Source organism: Onychostruthus taczanowskii, unplaced genomic scaffold (genome assembly GCF_017590055.1).
Source record: "Onychostruthus taczanowskii isolate IOZ18803 unplaced genomic scaffold, ASM1759005v1 scaffold23, whole genome shotgun sequence".
Taxonomy (NCBI): Eukaryota; Metazoa; Chordata; class Aves; order Passeriformes; family Passeridae; genus Onychostruthus; species Onychostruthus taczanowskii.
Window position 1 is genome coordinate 4,532,610 of NW_024499573.1, and position 25,597 is coordinate 4,558,206.

A 25,597-nucleotide genomic window follows, 5' to 3' on the forward strand; every position below is an offset into this window, starting at 1 on the left:
CTATCAGTATGAGGCTTTGCTACTGGGAGAGTAGCTTACAGTGGTAGAAAGAAATGAGTAAGCAGCTCAGAAATGGAAACTGCTCTGTAATTAAAGGAAAGTCTTTATTCAGGTTTTAACAACTCCAGTGAAGTATACTGGCTGTAGGCCAATAGCTAAAATGTAATAACCAGAACATTCTAACAGGTTGTGTTTTGTCTATAGTGCTGATTAAATATGTTTATGAAAATGTGTTGGAAATACTACTTAAAACTGGGGCTATTCATGCTGTGTAGATTGGATTGAAATTACTCCTTATAGCTCTCTCCAGTATTTGTTGTGCATAAACAATTATTTGGGATGTAACCTTTCATCCAGACATTGCTTGGCAACAACTAGAAAAATGTTGACACACTGGCTCCATCCCCAGGCTGCAGACCTGGGAAATTTTAAGTAAACAATTTCAGATTGTGAGCAGCTGCAAACAGTTTTGCTCAAAACTGCTTATGCAAGAACTTCCCACCCCATGTCAGTTCCAATGGATTAGAGTAACAAAGAACTACTGTTCACGGCATTTTATCTGTCTCATGTTGATGGAACTTAATTGGGAAAGAATTCCCCAAAGCAAGTAGTTGTGTCAAAGAGTGCTGGTGATGCCCAGGTAGACAAGGTACCCTCTCCCACTTGGCAGCACCTCAGCATCTGCTAGGATCAAAAGGAAAAAGTGATCAGAGCATGTCCTTCTTATGCAGGAGCAAAGAAGGAGAGTTGCATGGAAATAATGTGATTGGAGCTTTGGTATACAGATAAAAAGCATTGAGCAGGACCGTAGGATAAAACAGGAATACTGTTTTATTCATGAGGCCTAAACAGGCCTGTTTGACCGTGTTTGAGACTGTTGTTGAGTTGTTATTTGTGCTGTCTGTATGAATGCTGGACCTGTATTTCTTGAGGAAACGATTTACTGTATCTTAATACATCCATGTCGTGTAACACATGGAGGAGGGAATGGATGGGCACACGCACTATTTTAACTGAACTTTAGAAACTCATGATAATATTGGAGAGCAGAGTTGAACTCCCCAGTCGATTAAGCTGGAGTCACGGAGCGGTGGGATGATCACAGCAGGAGGTGCGGCGCCTTGGTAGCTCCGCACCCGCCGTCGTTCTCGGCCCCCCGCTCCGCAGGCGGCACCGCATGTGTGGCCGGGCCGGGCCGGGCCGAGCGCGGCCTCTGCGGTGGGGGAGGCCCGGGCTGGACTCCGCATCCTTCCCCCGCCCGAGCCGGCGGCAGCTCCGCGCCGCCCCCGCCGTGTCACTCAGCCCCGTCCCGGCCCACATCCCCCGGGCAGGGCGGAGGCGGCACTGTGTCCGTACAGACACCCCGGTTCCCCGCCCGCCCCGCCCTGTGCCGGCAGAGCGACCGGCCCGCGCTTCCGCAGCCCCGGCCGGTGAGGCCCCGCTCCCGCCCTTTGGCCGCCATCAGCTCCGCCGGGTGCCGGCGCTGACGAGGTTCGAAGGCAGGCCGGCCGGCCGGGAGGGAGGGAGCGGGAATGAGGCGGCCCCGGGGCTCCGCGGCCGCGCAGGGGGCGCCGGCAGCGCTGGGGGGCGGGAGGCGGCGGGAGGAAGCCGCGGGCCCGCGGCCGCCTCCCGGGGGCTCTGCTGGAGGCTCTGCCCGCCAGGCCCGCGCGGCCCCGGGCTGTCCCGGTCTCCATCTCGCTGTCCCCGGTGTCGTTCGGGAGGGGAAGTCAGAGCCGCCCGCCTGAGCCGCCCGTTCCTCCGCAGGCCGCCGGGACGATGACTTTCCAGTGGACGGCAGTGGCTGCCTTCCTGTACGGCGAAATCGGAGTAATTCTCGTGCTCTGCCTGCCGTTCATTTCTCCCCTAAGGTAGGAGGACTTAGGTGTGCTGAGCAACGCAGCTTACTCTTCTCACCAGTTTGGGTTTATTTTACGCCTCTGTTTTCATAAACACGGAGCTTTGCTGCATCCTAAACTAGTAAAAAAAGCTGAAGGAATGCTGTTTGGGACTTGAGTATCAGGAGCTGCAAGAACGGCAAGCCTCTTTAAGGAGCTTTTCGTTTTCTACGCAGTGCTGATTCATCCGAGAGCAGCGGTCGGGGAGTGCAGAGGAGCGCCCTGCTTTGCTGCAGCAGGTGGGACGGCTTCTCCAGAGCTGTGGAGCAGGCAGCGCAGAGAAAGGCATCTGGCAGTAATTAATGAGGGGAGAGTGCTGTTTTTGCAGCAGTTTGTCAGATCTGTGAGGTGCAACTTTTATGTTTTGGCGTACACTAGGCATTGTGGGTGTTGCACAGATAAGATGTCAGATACTGTAACGGCTGCAAGAAATTTGTGGTCGCTTGTTTAAAAAAACTGGAGTTGAGTTTGAAGCAGAAGGTTCAGGACTACTGGAATAAAGGCCTCTGTAAAACTCCATAGAAACTCATACATAGATTAAGAAAATAGTACTACTTCTGGAACACAACACAAATATTAAGAAAATAATAAATTCTTGTAAAATAAATGCACACAGTAAGGGAAAGAAACAACATTAATTTATTACCTTTACTGTTTGCAGAGGCCTGACTTACAGCATTATCTTGTTTCCTGTAAGTCGCTCTTCAAATTTGGTAATATTATTTCCTTACAGGAAATGAAGCTAGATTCTCTGCAGAAGGCAGAGAAGCACACTTATGATTTTTTTTCAGAATATCAGAAAGACTTAAAAGAAGAACCAAACCCACAAAAGAAGAAGTCTTAAAAGAAGAACCCACAACCCCCACAAAGCAACAATCAGAATGAAACTTTAAAGCTGTCTCACCAGTGCTCTGTAAAAACTGTCGTGTGTTTGTTTCCTGCATCTTTAGATACATTTAGAATGGTGTAGCTTTTACTGTCCTCTTAAGGAGCAAGAGTTGTTGTGGAAAGTCTGGATTTAACTACTTAAACCTGTGGAGGAGTCTTGAAAATGACTGGCTCCTCCACAGCTGGTACCAATGATTAGGCATGTTTCCTCAGCTTGAGAAATTGAAACTGTTCTGAAATCTAATTCAGCTTCTGGGTTTTTACAAGTTGGCTTGCAAGGAGTTCAGCATTTCAACATAGACTCTTGAGTTGTTGTATTTCTTATTGTTTTCTAAGCAAAAGTGCAACTATGTGAGAGGAGAGGGGTATTATGGGAGTCATAATCATCAGATTATTAATGGATTATGTGAGGAAACTAGTTGCAAGAATTTCTGCAAACTGATGTCACAAGCAGGATACTTTGGGAGTATTGAAATATGTTTCACTTATGATGCAGAGTCCAGTGTTTGTGGCTGAAAAGCAAATTCGTAATGTGCAGCTTTACCAAAATTTATTCAAACATTAAACACAGTGCTTTTAATTATATGGAAAGGATATATTTGTGTGCTTTGTTTGCAGCGTTCAGCAATTCCTCTGAACAGTGGTTTCTGAAAGAGTGAAATCACTTTATCCCTTATGTGGTATGTGCAGTTAACTTCTTAACAAAACCTGCAGGAATCTTGTGGGGTTAAAAATCAGATTTAGCTGTTGTGACAGTACCAGGGGGCAGCAGCTCTGCCTGACACATCTTTGTGTGCTGGGAGCTGGTTCTGTCAGCAGTAAGGCATGCATGGTTACCGACAGGTGGGAAACTGCTGTTCTTGGAAGTTTTCATTTACTCACTTGTCAGTCTTCAAATGGATTCCTTATCTCTCCTGTGTGTGCACATTTTTTTAAATGTTTTTTTTCAAGTTTGCTAACAAGTTTATAAGTTACTGGGGAATGAGTAAATTGACAGTATAAAAATGCAAATACACAGAGACAGATCAGATCTGTTTTACAAGGTGTAGTTCATCTAAAATGCTGGGTAGTATTATAGTATGGAAGTTTTATATTTATATGACTTTTGTCACCAAAAGGAAGAGGAGTGTTAGTAAATGTGAATGTCAGTTCTTGTTGAGGAAAAATAAATGTCAAAATAAAACACAGGTAGATTTTCCAGTAAAGAGATCCATGTTTTTAGCCTGATTATAAATTGGCAGTGTAGTTTATCTAAGGTCATACCTCAAAGAATCACTTCTTAAATGAAGGTCAGTATGGATCTTGGAAAATTACATATTTTAAGAGTTAGTGAATTGGCTTTGTTTGAGTTGTAGCTTGAAGTAAGCTTTTCATTTGATACAGACTGTGGCTGTCTGCTATAAAGAATTCAGATTATACTAGAAGACTTAAATGAGGTTTTTGCATGCACAATGCAAAAACATTTTAATTCTTTCTGGTGGAGAGCTGGAAAGAGCTATAGGACATGATTCTACACTTTCATTTAAATTAATGGTAGGTTGGAAACCACTGAAAGAGGGAAAATTTTAACAGTCTCTGGTAAGTGTAAATAGTCTTAACAAAAGTAGGAAATTTTACCTCATATAATCAGATGGTGAATGGTATGTCTGTGTTACATCCCTGTGGCATGACTAGGTATTATTTCATTTGTGCAGTAGCACTGGTTCTAACCTAGCACAGGATAAGTAGGTGCTCTATTATCACTTGTTTCACTTCATTTGAGCACATCAGATGCTTTTTGTTAGTGCTGCAAGTGTGACTTCTGCTGCAGCCCTTCATGCAGCAATATCAAATAAACAACTAACTCTTCAAAAAGAGAACAAGTCTACACCACCACTGGCCTCACCAGAAGTCACTTCTGTAGCCAGCAAATTTATGCTTGGGAAAGAGGTTTGAACTCCTAACAAAATATTGTTACAGAACACAAGACTTGTCTTTTTTGTTGTCATTACAAGTTAGAATGTAATAACAGTCCTTGTGCTTCAGAGTTAATAGAAATAATGGAATGGGTTTTACAGTCTTTACCCTATCCCTTGTTATACAGAATGTAATAACAGTCCTTGTGCTTTGGAGTTAATAGAAAAAATAGAAATAATGGAATGGGTTTTACAGTCTTTACCCTATCCCTTGTTATAGTCAGGACTGAGTACAACATAATGCTAGCCAAAATATAAGCTAAAATAAAACACATCTGCAGAGTACCTGCTATCATGCAAAAAATTTGCAAGTATTAACAACAAAAAAAGAGAAGCTAGATTACTGGAAAAGTTAACATACCTAAATTATATTGCAATTAAAGCAACTGTTTAGAGACCTTATACAAGTCTCTTATCAATAACAAGACTCTCTTCTGTGGGGTTGTAATGCTCTTCTTTTAGTGCTTAATTATTTTTGAATAACACAATTCTATTTTACAGATGGCAGAAGATTTTTATGTTTCCTCTGTGGAGCAAAATGGCAGTATTTTGGAACAAGATGTTCCTTACAATAATAGTTTTGTTGATCGTCTTGTTTCTTGGTAAGTGTTAGATAATTTCTTAACAAATGGGTAAAAGAAACCTGGTACATTGAGTTCATATCAGTAAACTAATGGAAAGGATTCAAGCCTAGTGTAAGTCAGCTAATTTATTGAAAAATTATACAATGAAATGAAAGAGGAGAGGGCTAATGCTGCATCCACATTGAGAATCCAAATGCAATTGTATTATATTGAGTGAATGAGAAGGAAAACTGGAGCTTAGGGAAACCAAGTAGCAGCCTAGACTTTCTCACACAGGTAAATGAACTTGTTTGACACCAGAATTTGGCTGAGCTGTGCCTCATGCAGCAGATGGCACTCTTTCTTTTGGATGCTGTTGAAATAGAAGACCAGAATATATCAAGGTACTGGGCTGTTTGAATACTTTTGCTCAGCACAGATACAAAACAGCTGCTGGCTTCATTTGTTGTGGGTAGGTCCTAAGGTCTGTGAAGTAAGAGTAAAGCTTTAATGGTTACCATATGCCTGACTGATTTTTGTTGAAATAGAAGACCAGAATGTATCAAAGCACTGGGCTGTTTGAATACTTTTGCTCAGCACAAATACAAAACAGCTGCTGTAAGTAGGTTCTAAGGTCTGTGAAGTAAGAGTAAAGCTTTAATGATTACCATATGCCTGACTGATTTAATTTAATGTCTGTCCTGACTGTTTGTAGTAGGCATCTTCTGTATTTCAGTGATGAAAGCAGTTCTTCTGTGTTTCAGGGATATTAAGTAGTTCTCCGTGGATAAGTGTTTCCAGTGCCTTAGAATATACATGTTACTTAATTCCAGGCTACTTGAAATAGAAATAAAAAATGCATGGTTTTATTTTCTGCTGAGCGAAACATACAGATGCACTTACATATATAACTATGTCAGACTAGGCTATAGGACTATATTCTTAATATTTAAAGTACCAGAAATGCAAATAGACTGTTTTATTATTTTTTTAAGATTATGTTTAGTATTATTCTTAAAAGTAGGTCTTCAGTGAATGGCTAAAGATTGAGAACTAATGTATTTCATTTACTGTGTTAAACTGCTGTTGAAAACTTAGACTAAAGTTTGCTTTTGACTTGGTGATGGTCATTGATTTTGTGGAAAGATAGAACAGGGCTAAAGGGTAGCAGTGATGAGATAACCTGCCCCATAGCATGAAGTGACAGGTTACTGCAGGCCTAGACTTTTCCTGTAGCACAGGGACATGCATTTGTTTGCTCCTAGTCTTCGATGCATTGTTTGAAGCTTCACTTCAGGGGTTTTTTTAAACATCCAAATAACTCAGACATATGAGAGAGACAGTCATGAGTGATGATAGTCACTCGTGCTTTTCTTTGAGTTGATTTTGCCTGCTTAGACAAATGCAGCAGCAATTTAATAACGTCTGGCCAAAATATTCTGCAAGAACATGTCATGAAATGTGTGTATTTATTGATGTGCAGGAGATTTAAGGTGCTGTATTGGTTGTAGGAATGTCTGATGACCTTACATTTAAAGATAGTAATATGAACTCTTAACTGGGTTAGGTTTGGAGGTTATGTGGATGTAAGTCCTGATTAATTATTTTGTCCTTTGAAAGGTGTTTGCAGTGCACTAGCCCTTTTGCAGAACTATCAGAAGTATGTGATGGGTGAAAGGAAGCTGAAAGATATATGAAAGGCAGATGAAAGAAAGCTGAGTTGTAGCTTTCCTTCTCCATTCTTTCTATGATCTTTTTACAGTTAGTAGTTACTACTGATGTTACTACTGCTGTATTGCTACAGTCTTCCTATTTTAATGGATGTTAAAGCAATAATTTTTTCCCTCTATGATTGAAGTATAAATGACCCTTCTGTCATTACTAAAACACATGCATATCTTTAAAAAACTCTATGTAAAGCAAATACTTGAGAAAATACTGCTTCTTTTCACTTTTCTTTCTCTTTTCTCACTGTCCACTGGGGAATTTTAGCTCTGTTGTCAGCAGTGACATTTTGACACCATAGGGTCTTTGGTAACATCCGTAGAGTGAGTTGCTTTGGCCTGATCCCTCATTGCTGGGTACAAGTGTTTGAAATACCTGTTCAGGCATATTTTGAGCAGTGGTTTGTTGTATTTCTGGGAATGTGCTAGAGCACTTAATGATTTATCAAGACTGATCTTTAAAATGTATGGATAACATAACTGATGTCACTATTTGTCCTGTTACTGTTTGCTGAGCAGAAAATTGAAGTACATATTTCTAGTACTAAAGTCTGGTTTAGCATGCATACACACCCACAGATGTGAATAAGAACAGACTGTTTTTGTTTGCAGATGCTGTTAGAGAAGTCAGGAAGTACTCATCTGTTCATGTGAATGAAAAGGCTGCAAATGTCAACAGCAGTGCCTTTGATCATATTCAGATGAAGCTCTTTCGGTCGCAAAGAAACCTGTATCTCTCAGGTTTTTCCTTATTTCTTTGGCTGTAAGTATAACATTGTTCAAATGCTTACATAGTGTGTTTATTACAGGAACTATTGCACAAAGTAATTGTAAAGTAAAGGTCAGAAGGACAATTTCAGGAGATTAAAGAATTAATTGTGACCAGGTTGGCTACAATGCAACTAAGATCAGGGAAAATAATACCTTACAACTCTTTGAAGATTGGAAGGATATGCGAGCAAAACATGGAAAGAAACATTTTTAGTGCTGGAGAAAACATGTATTTTGCAGAAGTTTCTTTGGGGAATACTCACTCATTTCCTTCCTTAAACTTACACCCTTTGTTTTCCACATGGAACTGGAATAAAAAACCACTCAAAAACTAACGTAGTGTTAAATAATATTATTATCTGGCAAGCTGGTGTCATTGCACCCTGCTGTGTTAAGAAGCAAAGCTTGAACCTAACCTGAGCCACTTCAGCTCAAGGTTGAAGTTAAGAACTGTAGGATAATATTCCAGCTTTCAAGGAAAGTTTCCACTGTATTTCAGATCAAATGCTTTGTGGCAATTTGCCTATTATGGTGTTATGATCTTAAGTCTGGTATCTCTTTCAGGATGTCTAAGTTCAGCTACTAAACCAGGGTAAACAAAAGAGCAGTTCTGTACTGCCCACCTGTAGCAACCAAGACTACCTGTGAATCAGTAGGCACAACAACCTGCAGATCTTATCAGTTGGGCTGGGAGCACATTAAGTCACTGGACATGGATAATGTGAACAAACAGAAACGGACATCTTGGTCTGATGATTTCCATTTGTACATTTTTCTGGTGGCTGGACAATGAGTGTTGGTCCTCTTAGGAGTTCCTTCAGTGAGCTGCTTGACATTGCCTCAATACTCAAGAGGAACACAGAACAAGAAAATCACAGACTTATTACAAACTTTCTTCCCCTTTGAGGGATATGTGGTCATTTTAGCAGACCATTGAGCAAAAAAAGTATCAAGGAAAAATGAATAAAAAGCTTGAGAAGAAAAGTTTTGGAAAAAACAATGTGTCTGTAGCCTTGCTCAATAGTGATAGGAATACATCAAGTTCTTTGTTTTCCTACAGAAAGGTTGAGTAAATATGTACAAATATGTTTTTAATCTCTGCTCCAAGAGGAATAGCTAGATTGTGTCCTACAAAAGAATTGGAAGCTGATCTCTCAGGATTCTACTTATATTCAGCTTCCAAAGAAGAAAACTTGTCAAGTGACCCCAGTAGATTATTTTGTATAAAAGCTCTGCTCTTGAAGAGGTTTACTTGAGGTTTTTTTGAACTGCTGGCCTTTCACCAAGGTTTAGGAGAAATAAGCCCTCCTCAAGTAGTCACTAGATCAAAGGACTTTTCTTAGTAGAGGTGTTGTGCTTATCCATGAAGCAGACATAATGTCTGTCAGAGAAGCAAGAACCCTTGGGTTTGCCTTACCCTGTACTGCTAGACCATCACCCAAACAACATGAGACCCCATCTAGTGTGGATGGATAATTGGGTGCCCCTAGTTCATTTTGATTCATTTTAGCACATCAGCCAATAGGAGAATTCCACAAGAATGGTACATGGAGATGAATACAATGGAGGAGGCTGGGAGCTTGTCACTTCTGGCAAGACAACAGCAATTGTGGGGTTCAGTGATTGTAGAGCATTGGGTACAGATGAGGAAAATTACCTGTCAGAGGGGGTATTGGAGCCAACTGAGCCTCTCATCAGCAAACTGTGCAGAACAGGAGGATCATAGACCTTGGAGACTGTCCCTGGGTGGGACAAAGACACCCATCTAGTAGTCTGACCTGGTCCTCTCTTAGCCCATGAGGGGGATAAAAAGGGCTGAAAACTAAAGAAAATCTCAAGAAAACATGAGTCCACTGGTGCCTTCTAGGAGTGTCAGCAGGGTATGTCACATCATCCCAGTAGTGGAAGATGCAGCTAGGGAGTACACAGGCCAATTGGGCATATAAAAATCTGTGATATCCTAGGATGGCAGAGGGAGTTGGCCAATGTCATTGCAAGGTTTCGTTTGAAAGATCACAATTCTGGGGAGAATCCTGGCGACTGCAGAAAGGCAACTATTGCACCTGTCTTCAAGGACAGAAAAGAGGATGTAAGAAACTAGAGACTGGCCTCCCTGGAAAGGTTATGAAGCAAATCGTACTCAAAGACATCTTCAGGGACATGAAGGACATGATGACTTGGAACAGTCATCACAGATTTACTTAGGAAAGATGATGCCTGAACATTCTTGTTGCTTTCTGCAGTGAGATGAATGGCTGTGTGGATAAAGAGCAGAATATCCTTTTTGCAAGGCCTTTGACATAGTGTCTTTTAGTATCCTGGTAGCCCAACTGTGGAGGGACACAGGCTGGAGAAATGGATAAAAAAGCAGGTAGGAAGTTCCTTGGAGCTTTGGGCTCAGAGGATAATAACAATGTGAATTTCAGCTGGTGCTTCTTAGGGGTGGGTACTGGGCTCAGTATTGTTTAATGCTTTATTAACAGCATGGATGATAGGATTGAGTGTGCTCTCAGCAAGCTGCTCATGGTTCCAATTCAGAGTGGTTGACACCTTGGAGAGCAGTGCTGCTTTTCAGAGGGAGCCAGAAAGGTTGAAGAAATGTGCTGACAGAAATCTCATAAAGCTCAACAAGGACAAATGCAAAGTCTGACATTTTACTGGATAATCATATACAGCATCCGGGTTGGGGGCTGGCTGCGTGGGTGGGTAGGAGGCAGTTTTGCAGGAAAAAAACTGGGGATCCTGGTAGAGAGCCAGTCATGTACTGGGCTGTGATAGCAAGTATGTTGTAGTTAGCAGGTCAAGGAAAGCGGTTATTCTGCTCTGTGTGGCACATGGGGTGCTGCAGCTGCAGGACTGTGTCCAGTTTTAACTCCCCAAAACACTGGAGCCCTGCAGTGAGATACAGAGGAAGTTGGAGGCTGACATATGTGACCTATGAGGAGATGATGAAGGAGCTTTGTTTTCAGCCAAAAGAGACTTTGAAGGGAAAATCCTATTGGTTTCTATGTCTGTCTAGTTGTAAAAAAGATGGATGCAGTTCATCTCAGTGGATGCAAAAAGCAGTGACAAGAGGTAACAGGAACCTGAGATGTTCTGACTTGTGGTAGGAAAGTGCTGCTGCTGTTAAGAGCCGTTAAGCACTGGAACAAGGACCCTGAAGGATGGTGGAATCTCCCATCACAGAAGATGGTGGGAGCTCAACTGGACAAGCCTCTGAGGAATCTGCTTAACCTATCATGCTTTTCATAAGATGGAAGCTTCTTTCAGCCTACATGATTGTGTGATTTCTCTTTTTGTTATGTTTTAATGACTCCTGCATTTGTAAGTTAATAAGCAATAGTAAATTTGCTAACCTGTGGAAAAGTAGTGACGTGGGGACCTTAGCTTTTTACTAACCCCCCCAAAAAGTAAGAAAAGAAGCTTTCAATGAAAAAGCAAGAGGTGGAGGGAGAAAAAGATCTGTTAATACTCTTTCAGTTATGCAAAAGCCAATTACCTCGATTTTCAAATTTCTTTGAGGAGCAGCTGCATAGTTACATTAGAGGCATTAATTTAATTCTGTGTTGTGTTGTCTTGATTCAGCAACATTTGAAAGACTTCAGGATGAATAATGAAAGTAGTGATGGGAAGAATCAAGTGAGGTATTTGCAAAGCTTAGAATTGAGGTGACATATCACTGCTGACATCCATAAATGTTCTGATTTAACTGTATTGACAGTACTTGGAAGATTATTATGCTCATACTGCTAATTTTATTCTTGCAAGGCTGTTTATGAAGTTGTGTGATTTTTTTTTTTTCTTCTCTATACTCATTACCATAACTTGTTGTTTGGGTCTTGTGTTTGGAGATCAATCCTGTTAAAAATACCGGGTCATGTAACAGTATTTAAACAGCCTTTAAGCAATCAGGTCTCTGACCCTTTAATGGCTGTGGGTATTTAGGAGGAGGGAGGTTCTGTATCAAGTAAAAATCAGAATGTCAATGGGTGAAAATATTTTCTGTCTCTCTTGTTGCTGGTATTTGTCATCATGAGCCTGGATGTTTCCCTCTTCTGGTTTTATTTTTACATCTACTACTGAGAGAGAAAAGGGCTTGTTTTGGTTTGTTGGGTTTTTTTGTTTGGTTTGATTTTTGTGGTTTTGGTTTTCGCTTGTGATTTGGGTATTTTTATTATTTGTGCTGTAAATTACAGTTCTGTTCACTGTTTTTCTTCACCAGTGTGTTGAGACGTACTGTTACCCTTCTCACTCAGTTGGCAAAAGAGATGGCATCTCATGCAGCTCTGGAAACACAAGTAAATGATGCTACTGAAGCAGCCAAAAAATACATGGCCGAGAACGAAAGGCTGCAGGAGGTATCTTTGAGCTTCTTCAGTGACTTTCTTATACAGCAAGGAGTTAGTAAAATGTACTCTGAGGATGGTCTGCTACAGGAATGCTCGTTCATTTTATTCCTTCTGGTTGAAAAAAGAAGAAAAATATTTTTACAATATGTAATTTAGAATACTGAAAACAAATTGTAGTAGCATCTTATTGAAACTGAAGTAAACCAAATATATAAAGTTCTGCCTTTCCAGTACAAATTTCATCAAAGTAGTAATAGATTATAGTAATATCTTTCTGAATTTAGTCATAACAAAGTAGAAGAAGACACTAATTTTATTCCTTTTATCATAAGCAATTGCCTGTTTAGGTCAAGGCTGTAGCAGTACAGCATGAAAAAGTCTACTGTATAACTGTTTTCATGCTGACTGTTTCTTCTTAATAGGATTTTCTCCAGTCCTGAATGTATTTTTCTAACTTGTAAAATTAATCTTTTGTATTTGATGTATTTTGTATTCTATCTTTTTATGGTAGGTCAGCCAATTTTGGAATACTTCCCTTTCTTAGTAGGACACTGTTTTAGTATTAATGAGAATACTATCAAAAATTTCTTATTTAAAGAAACACCAACAGACTGGAGAGATGTTATTTTTATGCAAGGAATCATTAGGCTGTGGTTCAATACATAACTGTTCAGGAAGGAAAGGGATCAAAGATACAAGATGTAATTAAGATAAATGTATGAAATCTTTTCTTGTAACAGTTTGGTTAGGCTGTGGTTCAATACATAATTGTTCAGGAAGGAAAGGGATCAAAGATGTAATTAAGATAAATGTATGAAATCTTTTCTTGTAACAGTTTGACTTGTTTGGAGACTGAACCCTAAGCTGAGTTCAGACATCCAGACATAGAAAAGCTTTTAGAGTCCAGCACATCATCAAAACTAAATTCCCTGTGGGTGTGTACAGGTTTCCTTCCAGTTTGTCTAAAGCAGTGTCTATGGTTACTGGCACTGTCAATTTTGTAATAAATCTTCCTACGAAGACTCTGGACAGAAAGTACTAGAAGGGATACAAAAAATCCAGTTTAGAGGTGTTGTAAAACAAAGATCACTAGTCTGTGCTAGGTGTTTTCCAAGTATAAAATGATTCCAGAATTTTGGGATTTGGTATTTTGTCAAAATGACCCAAATTCTTCCCTCAGCCATGGCATTTGTCTTTTTACTGCTTACGGGTATGTTTTTTTCTTCTCTGTCCTGTTGAGATTTTGCCAAAAGTCCTCTTTTTTGTTCTGCTTTCACATTCTCTTAGCAACACATTCTCTTAGCCACTTGTAAATGATAGCCAGAAATTGGAAACTGTAGTCCTATCTGGTTTTATTTGTGTGTTTGAGTGCATGGTTTGCAAAAGCACAGGTAGCCACAGGTACAGGCAACATGCTGTGGCTGGATCTCCATTGTGATGGACATGGGAAATGTTCAGGGTTGGAATATTTTAACTTTGTAGACATCCTATGGTTTAGGCTTTTTTGTGTCTTGGCCCCTGCATTTGTGTTTATTTACAAGTGTGCTTCATTCCACCATTGGAGAGAAGTGAGAGCAATTGTGCATAAGGCACTGGCTGCAAGTATAAATACTGTGAGTTTACTCTGGTGTGCAAGGTCTGCACTGTCACCTGTCCAGAGGTTCCTTGGAGCTCAGGACTTAAGATAAAAGTTTACAGAAATAGCTATTTGCATACTAATAGGAAGAGGTGAGCACAAAGCAAAGACGGCAATTGGCTGGTTTTTTTTACCAGCAGTTAAATGTCATCTCAGCTCTTTGATTAAATAGCTTCTGGAAATTTTTTTTCAGCTCTTTTCTTTGGATTGTTTACCACTCTTTATGAACAGTTTTTTTTCTTCTTCCTAAAATAATCTTTCTCCTTTGCTCCTGTCTGTGCCTGGTAAGCTCTGATATTTCTAGTTCACCTAACAGCTGTTTGTCTCAGTTATTTTACTTTTCTTTTTCCCCTTAAGCATTTACCTCTTTTTTTGCTATTGCAGAGATGATGTGTGGTTAGATAGTAGAAGCTTTATGAGAAAAGGATCTTGTTATGGGATATAATCTTGCACTTTAACAGGGTGCATAAGTATAGTAGTGCTAACATTTTTGGAATACAGGGAATATATTGGTCTTCTGTCAAGTGTTTACAGGGCTCTTCCTGGATCCTTTCCTAGTTTTTGTCTTGAATTTCACTGGAAATTGAATCTGGATATTGGAAATATTCTGAAGTGGCTGCAAACTTGCAAGGAGAGAATTAGAATCAGTTGCACATAAATATGGCAGCGTTCTGTCACTGAACATGTGTATCTTCTGAAAAATCCAGTTTATAATCTAAATGAAAGTTGTACACTTGATGCAGACATGAAAAGTACTCTTACACAGAAGATAACACTATTCTATTACAAGTATGTCATTACCTAAAACACTGAGCTTGTTTATTTCCTTTATTTTTTTTTTGTTTGGGAGGATTTTTGTCTAGAATTACTATCAGCCTGTATCAGGTTGACATTTGATAAAACCTAATGCTTTGCAAGATCAGGGCTGACATTCCCTGGATATTTTGCATTAATATCAATAATTAATATCAATATATTAATTAATATATTAATTAATATGAAAATAAAATTAATTGTAGCAACTGTGATTTTTAATAGGCCTTGAGTGGAAAAGGAGATGGTAAAAAGAAGGAGTCAACAGATGCAACTGAGGAAAAGTTGAAGGAGGAAGTTGAACATTTGAAAGCAGAGCTACAGAAGACATCAAATGGTGAGTATTGTTAGGACCTCTTTGCAAAGAAGAAAAAGATTGTTTCAACACTGAATTTCAAAAAAATATTCTATGTATAGCATGAACTCACTTCATCTGTTTCCAGAACACTTGGCATGGGGTTTCTTTACATTTGGCTAGGAACTGATAAAACATGCCATTGCCATCCCAATATTTTAGTAACCATGTTCATTATGAAAGTATGTAAGGTGTAATTGGAACACCTCAATTAAGCTGTAATTAATAACGAGTTGGCCTGATATATTTAAGTGGTGCTGACTTGTCTTCATCAATTACATGACCAGGATATGGAATAATTTGCAGGTTGCTTATAGGCATCAGTTTGATTTTTCATGTCATACATAGCAGCCACTCTCCCTGTATAAAATGGGGGATTTATTGTGGTTGAGGTTTTTTACTACCATATGGTTTCTGTCAGATAGCAGAAAAGTCCTTGACTAGTATTTTAAATTTATATATGTTCTGCAGCTGAGGTGTTAAGATGTTAGCTTTTTAATATTTTTTTTTTGTTTACAAGGACACATACCTACAATTTGTAACATAATACTTTTGTTAGCAGCTTCCATGTTCAAGGTTTAGGTTGTCAAAACTGCTTTATAGGCAGCCCAAATTGAGACAGAAGCAGATTTTACCTGTTTGGTTCTGTCTTACTGGGATCTCTCAAGGTGTGTGATGCCTGTGAACACCTGCTGATCTGAAATCAGTGTTTTTAAGATAACACAGCCTGCGATCTTGTAAACACTAATCAGATGTTCAGACTGTAACAAAAATACAAATTTTCTTGGTACGAGACAGTATGTTATCATCAAAACATAACCCCACTTTCATACTGCCTGGGACTGCTACAATGCTGCAAGAATAGGTTTTTTTAGAAATGTTTCATGAATCCTTTCTCGCTGTCCACTGGGAATTCAAATAAAAAATGTAAACCAGCTGTTTTCAACTGGGCTTGAAGCAACAAGAATCTTTAAATAGAGAGTCTCATTAGTTCACATTCTCAAGCATGTTTGATGGTGGGTTTTCCCTCTCCTGCTGTTTTCTTGAAGAAAGAGGGGGGGAAAGTGCCTTTGAAGTGGCAGGATCAATGGAAAATTTAAATGCTTATGTTTTATTTAAACTAACTGGTGGTATGTAACACTAATATAATGTAAGCTTTTCAGTCAGGAATGCTAGAGAAAGCTAAGGAATAAATAGATTTACCTCATGCTGCTTCAGCTTCATTCTCCCCTTGAGATGTTGTCCATCCAAGAGATGTATAAATTAAGGCATGCTTGAATCTTTTGTTAGGGCAAAAGTGGGAGAGAGGGTCTTTCTAAGGAGTGAATACGAAAATATTTACAGCCCTTCTCCTAATGCCACCCCCCTCATTGCCAATAACCCCATGGGTGGTATGGGACTTACCATGAGTGATGTTGAGGTATGTCTGTCTTACCTTCTTGTAAGTTTTCTTATATGTTATTTTGAGCAAATTGATAGCCAGAAAGCTTGAAGTACTTGATAAGAACAACCACATCTGGAGATGAAGCTTTCTGTAGAGTGTTAGAGGACGTGAATTTACTGTTTTCTTTTGAAATTCCTGCAGCTGGGTAGGTAAATGTTGACTGTCATGTTCACTAAGTGTGAGCAATGCATTACACAGAATGAAAGCTGAGATTGGAAAGTTTGTTTTGCCTCTTCTAAGCAATTTGTTTCATGCTACTGACCTCACATGACCAAAGTAACTTTTTCTTTGTGTCCGTGGAGTCCAATCCATGAAATTGTGGGGGGAGAGTGAAGGGTGTCACCTAATCATGAAACAAGACAAAACTAGTGTAAAAATGAAAACTTTACTGGTTTTAATTTTTGAGATTCTCTTATTGTTTGTTTTTCAGCTATGGTATTAGTAAGAGATATAAATTTGGATTTTGTTCTTGGTTGGTTGGGAGTTTGTGTTTAGGTGGTTTTTTGCTGCTTGGAAGGAAAAACTTTTTTTTTCAAATGCAGTTTCAAATATCCATTTCTCTGGTCTGGGACACTTATTAAGCTGCTGATGCATGGTAATATATTATTTTAGAGTAGGCTATGAGTTGAAAGGTGCGTTAAGTCAGTATAGTGGCAGCCAGGAGGAGTCCTAAATGTACACCTGCTTCACATTTAAGAAAACATTTTAGTATCAGATTGGTGTTGTGACTTCAAAGGTCATGCAAATTTCCTGTAAAGCTTTGAATCAGTATTTACAACTGGAAAAGGAAATGCTGTATGTCTCCTCTTCTTGAAATTGACTAAAATTATAGTGTAGACAGATTATTGCAGACTTTCAGGAGACTCATCTCTAGTTCTTCAGCTTTCTACCTTTTTCAGAAAACACAGACTACTTTTTTTTTTTTTTCCCCCCTCGCTTTACAGTGAAATCCTAAGTTAAGAAGACCTTTTTCCTATGCTCTGAACAGGTGGGGAGGAAGAATCAAAATACAAGACTGAGCAGTGAAATTAGTAACATCTGAGGAAAGGTTGGAATTAATTTTAAAGGTTTCTGACCAAATTTGCTTTCTTTCCAGGCTTGACTTTTCTGTTACACTTAATGCCTTTTTTTGCTTTATTTTGGAAATTAAGCAGAGAAGGCTAGTTCCTCACAGCTGTACTGCAGACCCACTTATTGTTGTCAGGGCTTTATAGACACCCAGCAGTGGGGCAAGCACTTTGAGAGCCTAAATCCATTTTTAGCATACCTAGACATGTAATAACAGGACTGGTTAGAAACCTTCTGAGATGGTATTCTATTGATACACTTATACATTATGAAAATGTCTCATTGATACCTAGAAATAAATGTACATACTTGTGGCAATACCCAGTGCAGATGTAAGAATGTTTCTCCTGCTGCACATTAGACACGTTTCTAACAAAATATTGACTCAGATAATTAAAGGTTCTCAGTATGGCTACTGGCCTAGGACCAATAGGAATTTTCTGGGGAAAGAAGACATGCCATGATATTGTTTAATTTTGATGGTTTGGGAGACTTCAAAAAACCACAACAAAACAAATTACCTGCAACAGGCATGAGGTTAGACCTGAGAGAAGTTTCCTAAAGCCTTTTGTCCTTTCAGTGGACCTTGTGTTGGGGCAGAAACAGGGCTTCATTAAATATGTACTGGCTCATCAAAGTCATTTAGGTGCTTTTGAACTTCAGTTCAACTTTTTCTGAAAATACTCTGTTTATATATTGATGTCATATATGGTGGGGCAGGAGGAAATTCTAATGGAACTTTGATGCATCATTTGAAGACGTTTGTTTTGTGTACAGACTGACATGAGTGTTCTTTGTTTCATGGTTGCGTAGTGTCGTAGGAGACAGGAGGAGAGCAGCAATTCGTGTGGAGGGCTGGTTTTGGAATAACTTCTAACTGTTGGCTATTCTACAAAGTATGCATGTATAGATGTACAGCTCTCACTTAAATATGAAGATTACTACGTGTTCAAAATATGTTAAAAATACAGATATTGGAAATGCATTTCATAAAACTGCTGCAAGGGAGAGTTCAGTTTGGCCTTGGTGTTGCTGGGTAGGCTAGTGCCGTGTATGAAAACTACACTGAGCTTCTCTGATGCACTCCAGTTTTTAAAAACAAGCAAGTTTAAAGCATTGGCCACAGTCTTGTTATTTGGCCAGTGGCACAGGGAAGTTGAGGAACAAAGTCTGTCTTACCTAACCTTGCTTTTTACAAGACTGTGAGATGATGACCAAGGGTGGGAGCCATTGAAGTGCCACATGCAGCAAGAGTTGATACTCACATTTGTTGACTGGAAGGGATGGCTGCAGACAGCAAGCATGGGTTTGTTATACAAGGCTTTTTATGCCATCTGACAATGCTATAACATCCCTTCTGTAACAAAATTTTGTTTTGTTTGAGGTTGCAAAAGGTACTTGAAGCAAATTCGTGAATTTTTTGGCCCTGCCTTCTCATTTTAAATTCTGACCATTATATCTTAAGAAGAGAATTCAGAATTAGCATGGAGTTACTTGACTGGAGTTGTGTTCCCAGCCTTACAGCGTATTTGTTGGCAAATCTCTTGTGCCGTCAGTGCTTAAATTCTTAAATGTGAATAGCTCTTTTTTAACTTGAAAACTCTTTTAAGAGAGGGCTCTTTTTTACTCTTCAACTAGTCCAAATCATTTGGGTTGTAGGCTTGTATTGTTAGCAATGCTAATGTAAGTTCCAGATCGTTTCCTTAGTAGCAAGCACTGTAAGTCAAGTGATGTAGTCAGACCAGGACTAATGGTTGGAAATGCCCAAAGAATTATTAGTTGTTTTTGTTGCTGTTTGGTTTTAATGTTAGGTTCTCCATCGTTGTTGAAATGAGAAGATCATAGAAATGCTACAGCTACTGGGCTGTGGTAATGTAGCTCCTCAGGGCAGTTTTATTCCTCATCCTTAGAATTCAGAGCAATCTGAAGTAGTGTCTCTACTGGAATAGGATTCAGAGAATGTTGTGAAAGGACATGTTCTCTACTTTTCCCAGACCATACTTGTTACATTAGGTCATGGACCTTCAGTCACACATAAGTGTAAAGTTTTCCACAAATGTCTTCCATTGAAACGCTGCCCTAGGAATAGTTTGATTTTTCTTAGTTAGGAGATGGAATGGAAAAGGATAGCCTACCTCTTATAGTACTGAGGCTGGGTTCTGTGTTTGGAACCTACTGATTGTTCCTCTCAATGGGTGCATTAATGTAGAAGCAGCATCCTCATCTGCCTGCTCATGCATTGACTTGGTGGGAGGTGTCAGCTGTGGGAGCTTGCTTGCTGCCAGTCCAGCTGTTGTGCTCCTGTGAGGCAAAGTAACAGGCCAGATGGAAGCCAGAAATAATAGCTGAGTGTATTGTGCACACAAAGGATCTCCTGTTTCCTGCTGGATCTGTGTTCACATGATAGGATCCATATGACAAACAGTGTACCTGATGAACTGGGCTGCCCTGCAGTGCTCGTGCTCCCAGCAGAGGAGCTGGGCACTGGTGTGGGGACACTCTGGTGCTTCACAAGGCATCCAGGGAAATTGGTGCCCTGAGGAATTCACATTGTCAAAGATGTGATGCTCCTTTTAATGGTGTGGCCCCAACAGGAATGAGTCTGGATTTGGTGGTTTATTGATGTTTTGGGATTTTTGTCCATAGCCAACACAGGTGGAAAGGACAATCTGTTCTTTGCTTTTTCTTCTCCTAGGGTTAGGCAAGGTATTTCTGTCATGCATCTGTTTTGGTCAAAACATTAAAACAATGCCCTAGCTTGTTCTCTTTCTTGACTTGTAGATACTTCTAGATATTTTGTTCATGTTTTAAAGATAAAGTAGTTTTTAGTTGCAACTGTGCTGCTACTAATAAATAACTAAATAGTGTTAGATCAATAACATTGAGTTACAACTTCTTCAGAAGTGAGATCTTATTAATTTTTACTATACCATGTACAAGAATGTTCAAACAAAAGCAAGATTTATCTTTCTAATTAGCAGGTTCTTGGAGAAGTGAAGTAGCATATATATTTTTTTTGTCTACAACTTAAAATTCAGAAGTCTATCAAATTGTCACAAGTTTATTTTATTGATATCAAAATTTTACTGTTGAAAATTTTAAACAGTTCTGAGGTCAGAGAGAGCGTAGATGCAGTGGGGTTTGACTTGTCACATGTGTGGAAATCAAAGTTACTCCAAATACCAAAACCTTCAGAAAATATGTATTGATGCTGTCAAGAATGACTTAAAGGATGAAGGAAAACTGTGTAAGAGTATGGAAATGAAAGAAAGGAGAAATTAAAGAGAAATTACAAGGTTTTAATCCTGTTGGACTCAATAAACAGAAGTGTTATTGACTCTAGTGAATCAGAATTTCAGGGTAGGTAAAAATCCTGTTACAGGAAAACCACTTGCAGAGTTCTGAAATGAGAATTATTTTTCATCTGTACATTTGAATTAATTATTTAAAAATAACTGAAATTCTGGGTGAGGGAATTCTCCTTCTTGCATGTAAGAGAGTGGTTGAATCTCATTTCCTGATGTTTCAGGAACTAGAACCCAAAGAGAAATCTGGTTCATACCAGACTGCTTGTAAGTCAGTGCTTAACAAAAACCACATCTAGCTCGTCATCTTTTCAGAAGAGGCTTTTAGAGGTGCTGCAGTTCTTCAGTGCAGTGGAGGTCTCTGGGAAAGAAGTCTCTCCCAGGGAGTTCACAGTCAAAGGACAGATTCACACATTTGGAACAAGGAAATTTGCTAATATTCTTTTTTTTGTTTGTAAAAAATAAATTATTTGGTTGTTTAGGGTTTTTAAGTGGCCATGTAAGGCAACCTTACTAGGTCATTAGCAACATTTCTTTGTTTTCACATAAACAGATCAAGATTTAGACTATGCCTGTGGTGCTGAATCAGAGAAATATAATGATCTCTGAGATACCTACAGCAGAGGAATATGAAAATGTCTAAGTGACCTTACATAACAGCTTAGGACTGATGGCTTTATGGCACTTTGTGCTGTTTTATCCTGAATTGTAAAACAGCCCCAATGGAGTCCTAGGCTGTTTGATACTGCAGCATAGACATGCTCTCAGTTTGTGTTGAGATGGAGTAGAATAATAATTACTTTTTTCTCATGTTAAAAACTTGTTCAGAGTTGTTTATCCCACCACCATTTCTGCCTTTTCATCTGTAAACTGATGCTGCTAATCAATTAATTCATGCATGGTAAAATTCAGAACAGGGTGAAAAGGTGAGGTCTGTGCTCCTATAATCATGTATCATCTTCCTCCTTACTGTGTTTTGTAGATCATCTCAGTTGCTGTGTGAAAATCCTGCCCAGTGTTTGAGTTCCCTCCTCTTCTTAAGAGGTCTGACAGTTTTGATTTTGGAGTTGCTGAGTTTTGTTTATCTAGAGCTGTCTCCTGCAATGTGACAACACTGTACTCATCACTAACCAGTCCCCTGTTTCAGGAGTTCATTGGTCTCACCCCTACTTTTCTTTCAGGCCCTTCCTGTTCCTTGTGCTGATCTTTCTGACCCTTGGCCATTCTCTTTCTGCTCCCTGTCCTCAACTTCTCAGGTTCCTGTGTCCATCTGTGATGCTGTGTTTTAAATTCTAAGCTATTTTAGAGGAAGGACTGTCTATTGCAGTGGAGCCCTCATGCACATCTAGGGCTCTGAGGAACTGCAGGAATGCAAGTAATAATTAAAACACCAATTCTGGTATTTTACAGCTTTCCATAAGGCAAAAACTGAAGTGGCTGCAGTTAAAAAGCAGTCTGAAGGCCTTAGAAGAGAATATGAGCATCTGATGAAAGAATTTGAACAGCTTCAGGTAGGTGGCTCTGGATCGCCATACAAGCACTGTGTTTTGAAATTGTACCGGCAAAATTCTGTTTGTTTTGAGAGAATTTACCAAAATCTTTAGGATAGCATAAAGTTACAACAGGCAGCATTCCTTAAACTTCTTCAAAGTAGTAGAATTTTGTTTTGCAAAGCATTTTATTTTTTGCACTTTGGTTGACAAAGCTCAGGTTATCATTAGCTTCAATTTTACTGTTACTTGGAAAATAAGATTCAGATGGCTTTGTATGTGATGATCACTGAAATACTGTAAGAAAACTTTAGGAGGGGATGTGTGGGTGTATGGTGGGGGGAGCATATACATGATTTATAAAAGTAATTTTATTTTGTTTGCTCTTAAAACATGCTTTTGCAATCCTGGATTTTAAATGTTGCAATACTGTTGATACACAAGGATAAAAAAACCCAACAACAGCCTAGACTAAAAACAGGCTACTATAAAATTCAAACTGAAGTACAAAATAGTTGTTAAAAACCAAACCACATTAAGCAAAAGTTCAGTTAGCTGTTTGATTGAGTTTCTTGTGTATCTGGCTCTAATACTCATAAGATACACAGTAAGTATCAGTAAATAGAACCTGGAAGTTTGTATTTTTAAGTTGTCTGACAGGTGTTCATATGCTCCATACCTAACATCTGTCTTGAGCAAAATTCAGTAAAAATTAAAGTTAGCCTATTTACAAGTAGTGGTCTTGGGAGAAAATAAATTATTATTAAAATTATGGTGACCTGCTTTTCCAGAAGAGTTATTCACCCCTGTATTAATAATAAAAAAAAATAAATTAAAAAAAAAAAAAAGAAGGCAGTTTTGACCTGGTTATAATATTTTTTCCTGTGTTCTGGAAACCACTTACTCATTCCTAGCCTCACCCTGTACTTCTGCAGATTGCTCAACTGATCTCTATGTTCAATTCAAGACCACCATGCATGGCCTGTCCTTATTGTGCTTCCCTGTGTAATGAGCCATAGTAGTCCTGCTGCATTTCTAACAGACTTGTGGTCTAAAACACACATCCTTACCATCTCTTTTTACCTCTGAGTAGAAAGAACAGAAGGTACTGAGCACGCAGTAGTTGCAGCTCCCAGGGATAAATGAGTTGATAGCAGAAAATGCTGAGTTTGCTGCACAGCTCAGCTGTAAAACCAAAGGGAGCAGAACTAGGCTGCACAGCCTTGACTGCTGGCAGCAGAAGCTCAGGTGTTCCGTGGGGTAGTGTTGATGGGACTACAGCTTAGAAAGGTGTATGATGTACAAATCAGGTGTGACTGCAAAGGGGCAGAATTCAGCGTCGGGAGTCAGTGGTTTCTGATCTTGCCAAACTGAAATTATTTTTAATCTGTCTCTTTTCAGCAACGTTCAAATAAAGCAGAAGATAAGAAAGACCTGTAAGCGCATCTAAGACGGATGGCATCTATACAGTTTCTTGAATGAGAAAAGGCTTGTGCTGTTGATGTTCCTGATGAATACCTGAAACAAAACTTGATTTTTCTGAAAAGCACATGCATTGCAGGTCACTATTGAGATTCCTCTAATATATCGGTTGCCAAAATGTTCTGTGTTGCAAATAAAATGTCAAGTGGCTTACCGGATTTACCATGGAGTTTGTCACTGCTCTCGTGAGGAGAAACTCAAAAATCTTTCAACTCCACCTGGAGCAACCTGTTTACCAAGCTTTTTCCTCCCATATTGTTAAGAGATCACCATTGCTTGTAGCATTTGAGTGGGGTTGTAGATCACACTAGGTCATAAAAACAATTACTTAAACCTCCTTGCAGTACCTGTTTGGAATCTTAAAAATTCAGTTCCCAGTGGGTTGAAGAAGGCTGAAAACTTTTTTATCAGTGGAAAACTGAATGACAATCAGTCTAAGGAAAATAAAGAAAGAAACATTGCATTTCTAAATCCACCTCACTAGCTTGTGACTTTCAATTTAGCCACATGGATTTGAGTGTATTTTAGCAAACAATATTTTGCATGCCTCTGGTTTATTTTTCTTTAATATATTGAGATATTTCAGTTTTGGGTTGGCTGGTGTTAGCAGTCTTTATTTTTACACTGTTTACATTGGTTTACTCCTTATGTACCACCTAACTTCTTTAGCCTTGCTGAGTAAAAATCTTTTTAAATGTAGATAGTTTGGTTTGTTTTGTTTTGTTTTCATGGATACGATACCTCAAATAAATGTGCACTGTTTTGCATAAGACCTTTTTGGTATTCAGAAAGTTGTTTCGAGTTTATTTGTTAGTTGGTTCCAGTTTATATTTGAAAGTTTGATATGTTTGTTATATTAAAGGGATTGTTTAAGTTCATGGTTTCTGGATTTATTCTTGTAAATATCTCACAGTATGCTGTCTCATCATAGTTAATGGTTATATGCACTAGGAACAAAATATACTTCTAGCTTGGTGATGTTTAACCCTTCTTGAAAATACAGTCTTCATAGTGGTGGTTTTGCTTGCTCTGGAAATGCAATTTGTTTATCTTGGAATTTAAACACAGCTTATCAAGTAGTATAAGGCATAATAACATACCATATTAAATAAGAAGGCATCTGTTTTTAAAAAATACTTTATCCTTGCTGAAGTAGTACAGAATGTGTTTTCAGAGATTCTGTGACATTCAAGATTTTTTTTTTAATTCATATAAAAACTTCCAGGAAAAGTTACAGATTTTTCATACCTGCATACACATGTTTTGAAGATGTAGGTGAATGCATCTTTGTTTCATTTTTTCCCCACCCCTTTCTGAAATATTTAAAATTGTGGTGGAATGTTATCTCCAGTCAGATCCAAAGGCTGTGGTTGGAAGCTTTGGAGGTATAACAAGAAGTGCTGGTTTTAATAACAGAACAAAAAAACTCACATATGTTTCAAGACACTGAACAAAAGCAAATAACTCTTACTTATTATTTACCTTTATCTACTCAAATTTCAAACTCTTCTTCTGCTAGTGTAAGTAGATAAAAGGGTAGAAAATTAGAAGTTTATTATGAATGATGTTGTGCACTGTGTTTTTCATCCTTAAAAATTTATCTTACAAAATAACATGGAATAAAAACAGATGGCTGTGAATGCAGTGATACAGATAGTTCCTCTTGAGAAGGAACTCTGAATGGTTTACATATTTTTTTGCTGTAGAGCATGACTGAAGTGTGAAGGAATACAAGGTGATATGCCCTGTTCCTTTGGAGCTGGAATGAGGCTGGGTGTTTTGAGACATGCAATGTGCATTCAACACACAATAGATCCATGCTGTAATACTTTACACAGATAACCTTTATATCGGGCCAC

At 38.9% G+C, this 25,597-nt stretch overlaps 1 protein-coding gene across 2 annotated transcripts; it reads left to right on the forward strand.

The window, feature by feature from the left end:
* Positions 1 to 1,271: 1,271 nt before the first annotated feature.
* BCAP29 (B cell receptor associated protein 29) lies at positions 1,272 to 24,616 on the forward strand. 2 transcript variants are annotated; one of them, XM_041405428.1, is made up of 8 exons: positions 1,272 to 1,491; positions 1,765 to 1,868; positions 5,240 to 5,340; positions 7,638 to 7,788; positions 12,019 to 12,154; positions 14,820 to 14,931; positions 22,177 to 22,277; positions 23,658 to 24,616. In XM_041405428.1, exons 2-8 carry the CDS (start codon positions 1,777 to 1,779, stop codon positions 23,694 to 23,696), a joined length of 732 nt encoding a protein of 243 aa, XP_041261362.1. In that variant the 5' UTR covers positions 1,272 to 1,491; positions 1,765 to 1,776; the 3' UTR covers positions 23,697 to 24,616. The 2 variants fall into 2 exon arrangements, with proteins under 2 accessions (XP_041261362.1, XP_041261363.1); XM_041405429.1 differs by lacking the exon at positions 1,272 to 1,491 and having other exon boundaries at positions 1,551 to 1,868.
* Positions 24,617 to 25,597: the final 981 nt, after the last annotated feature.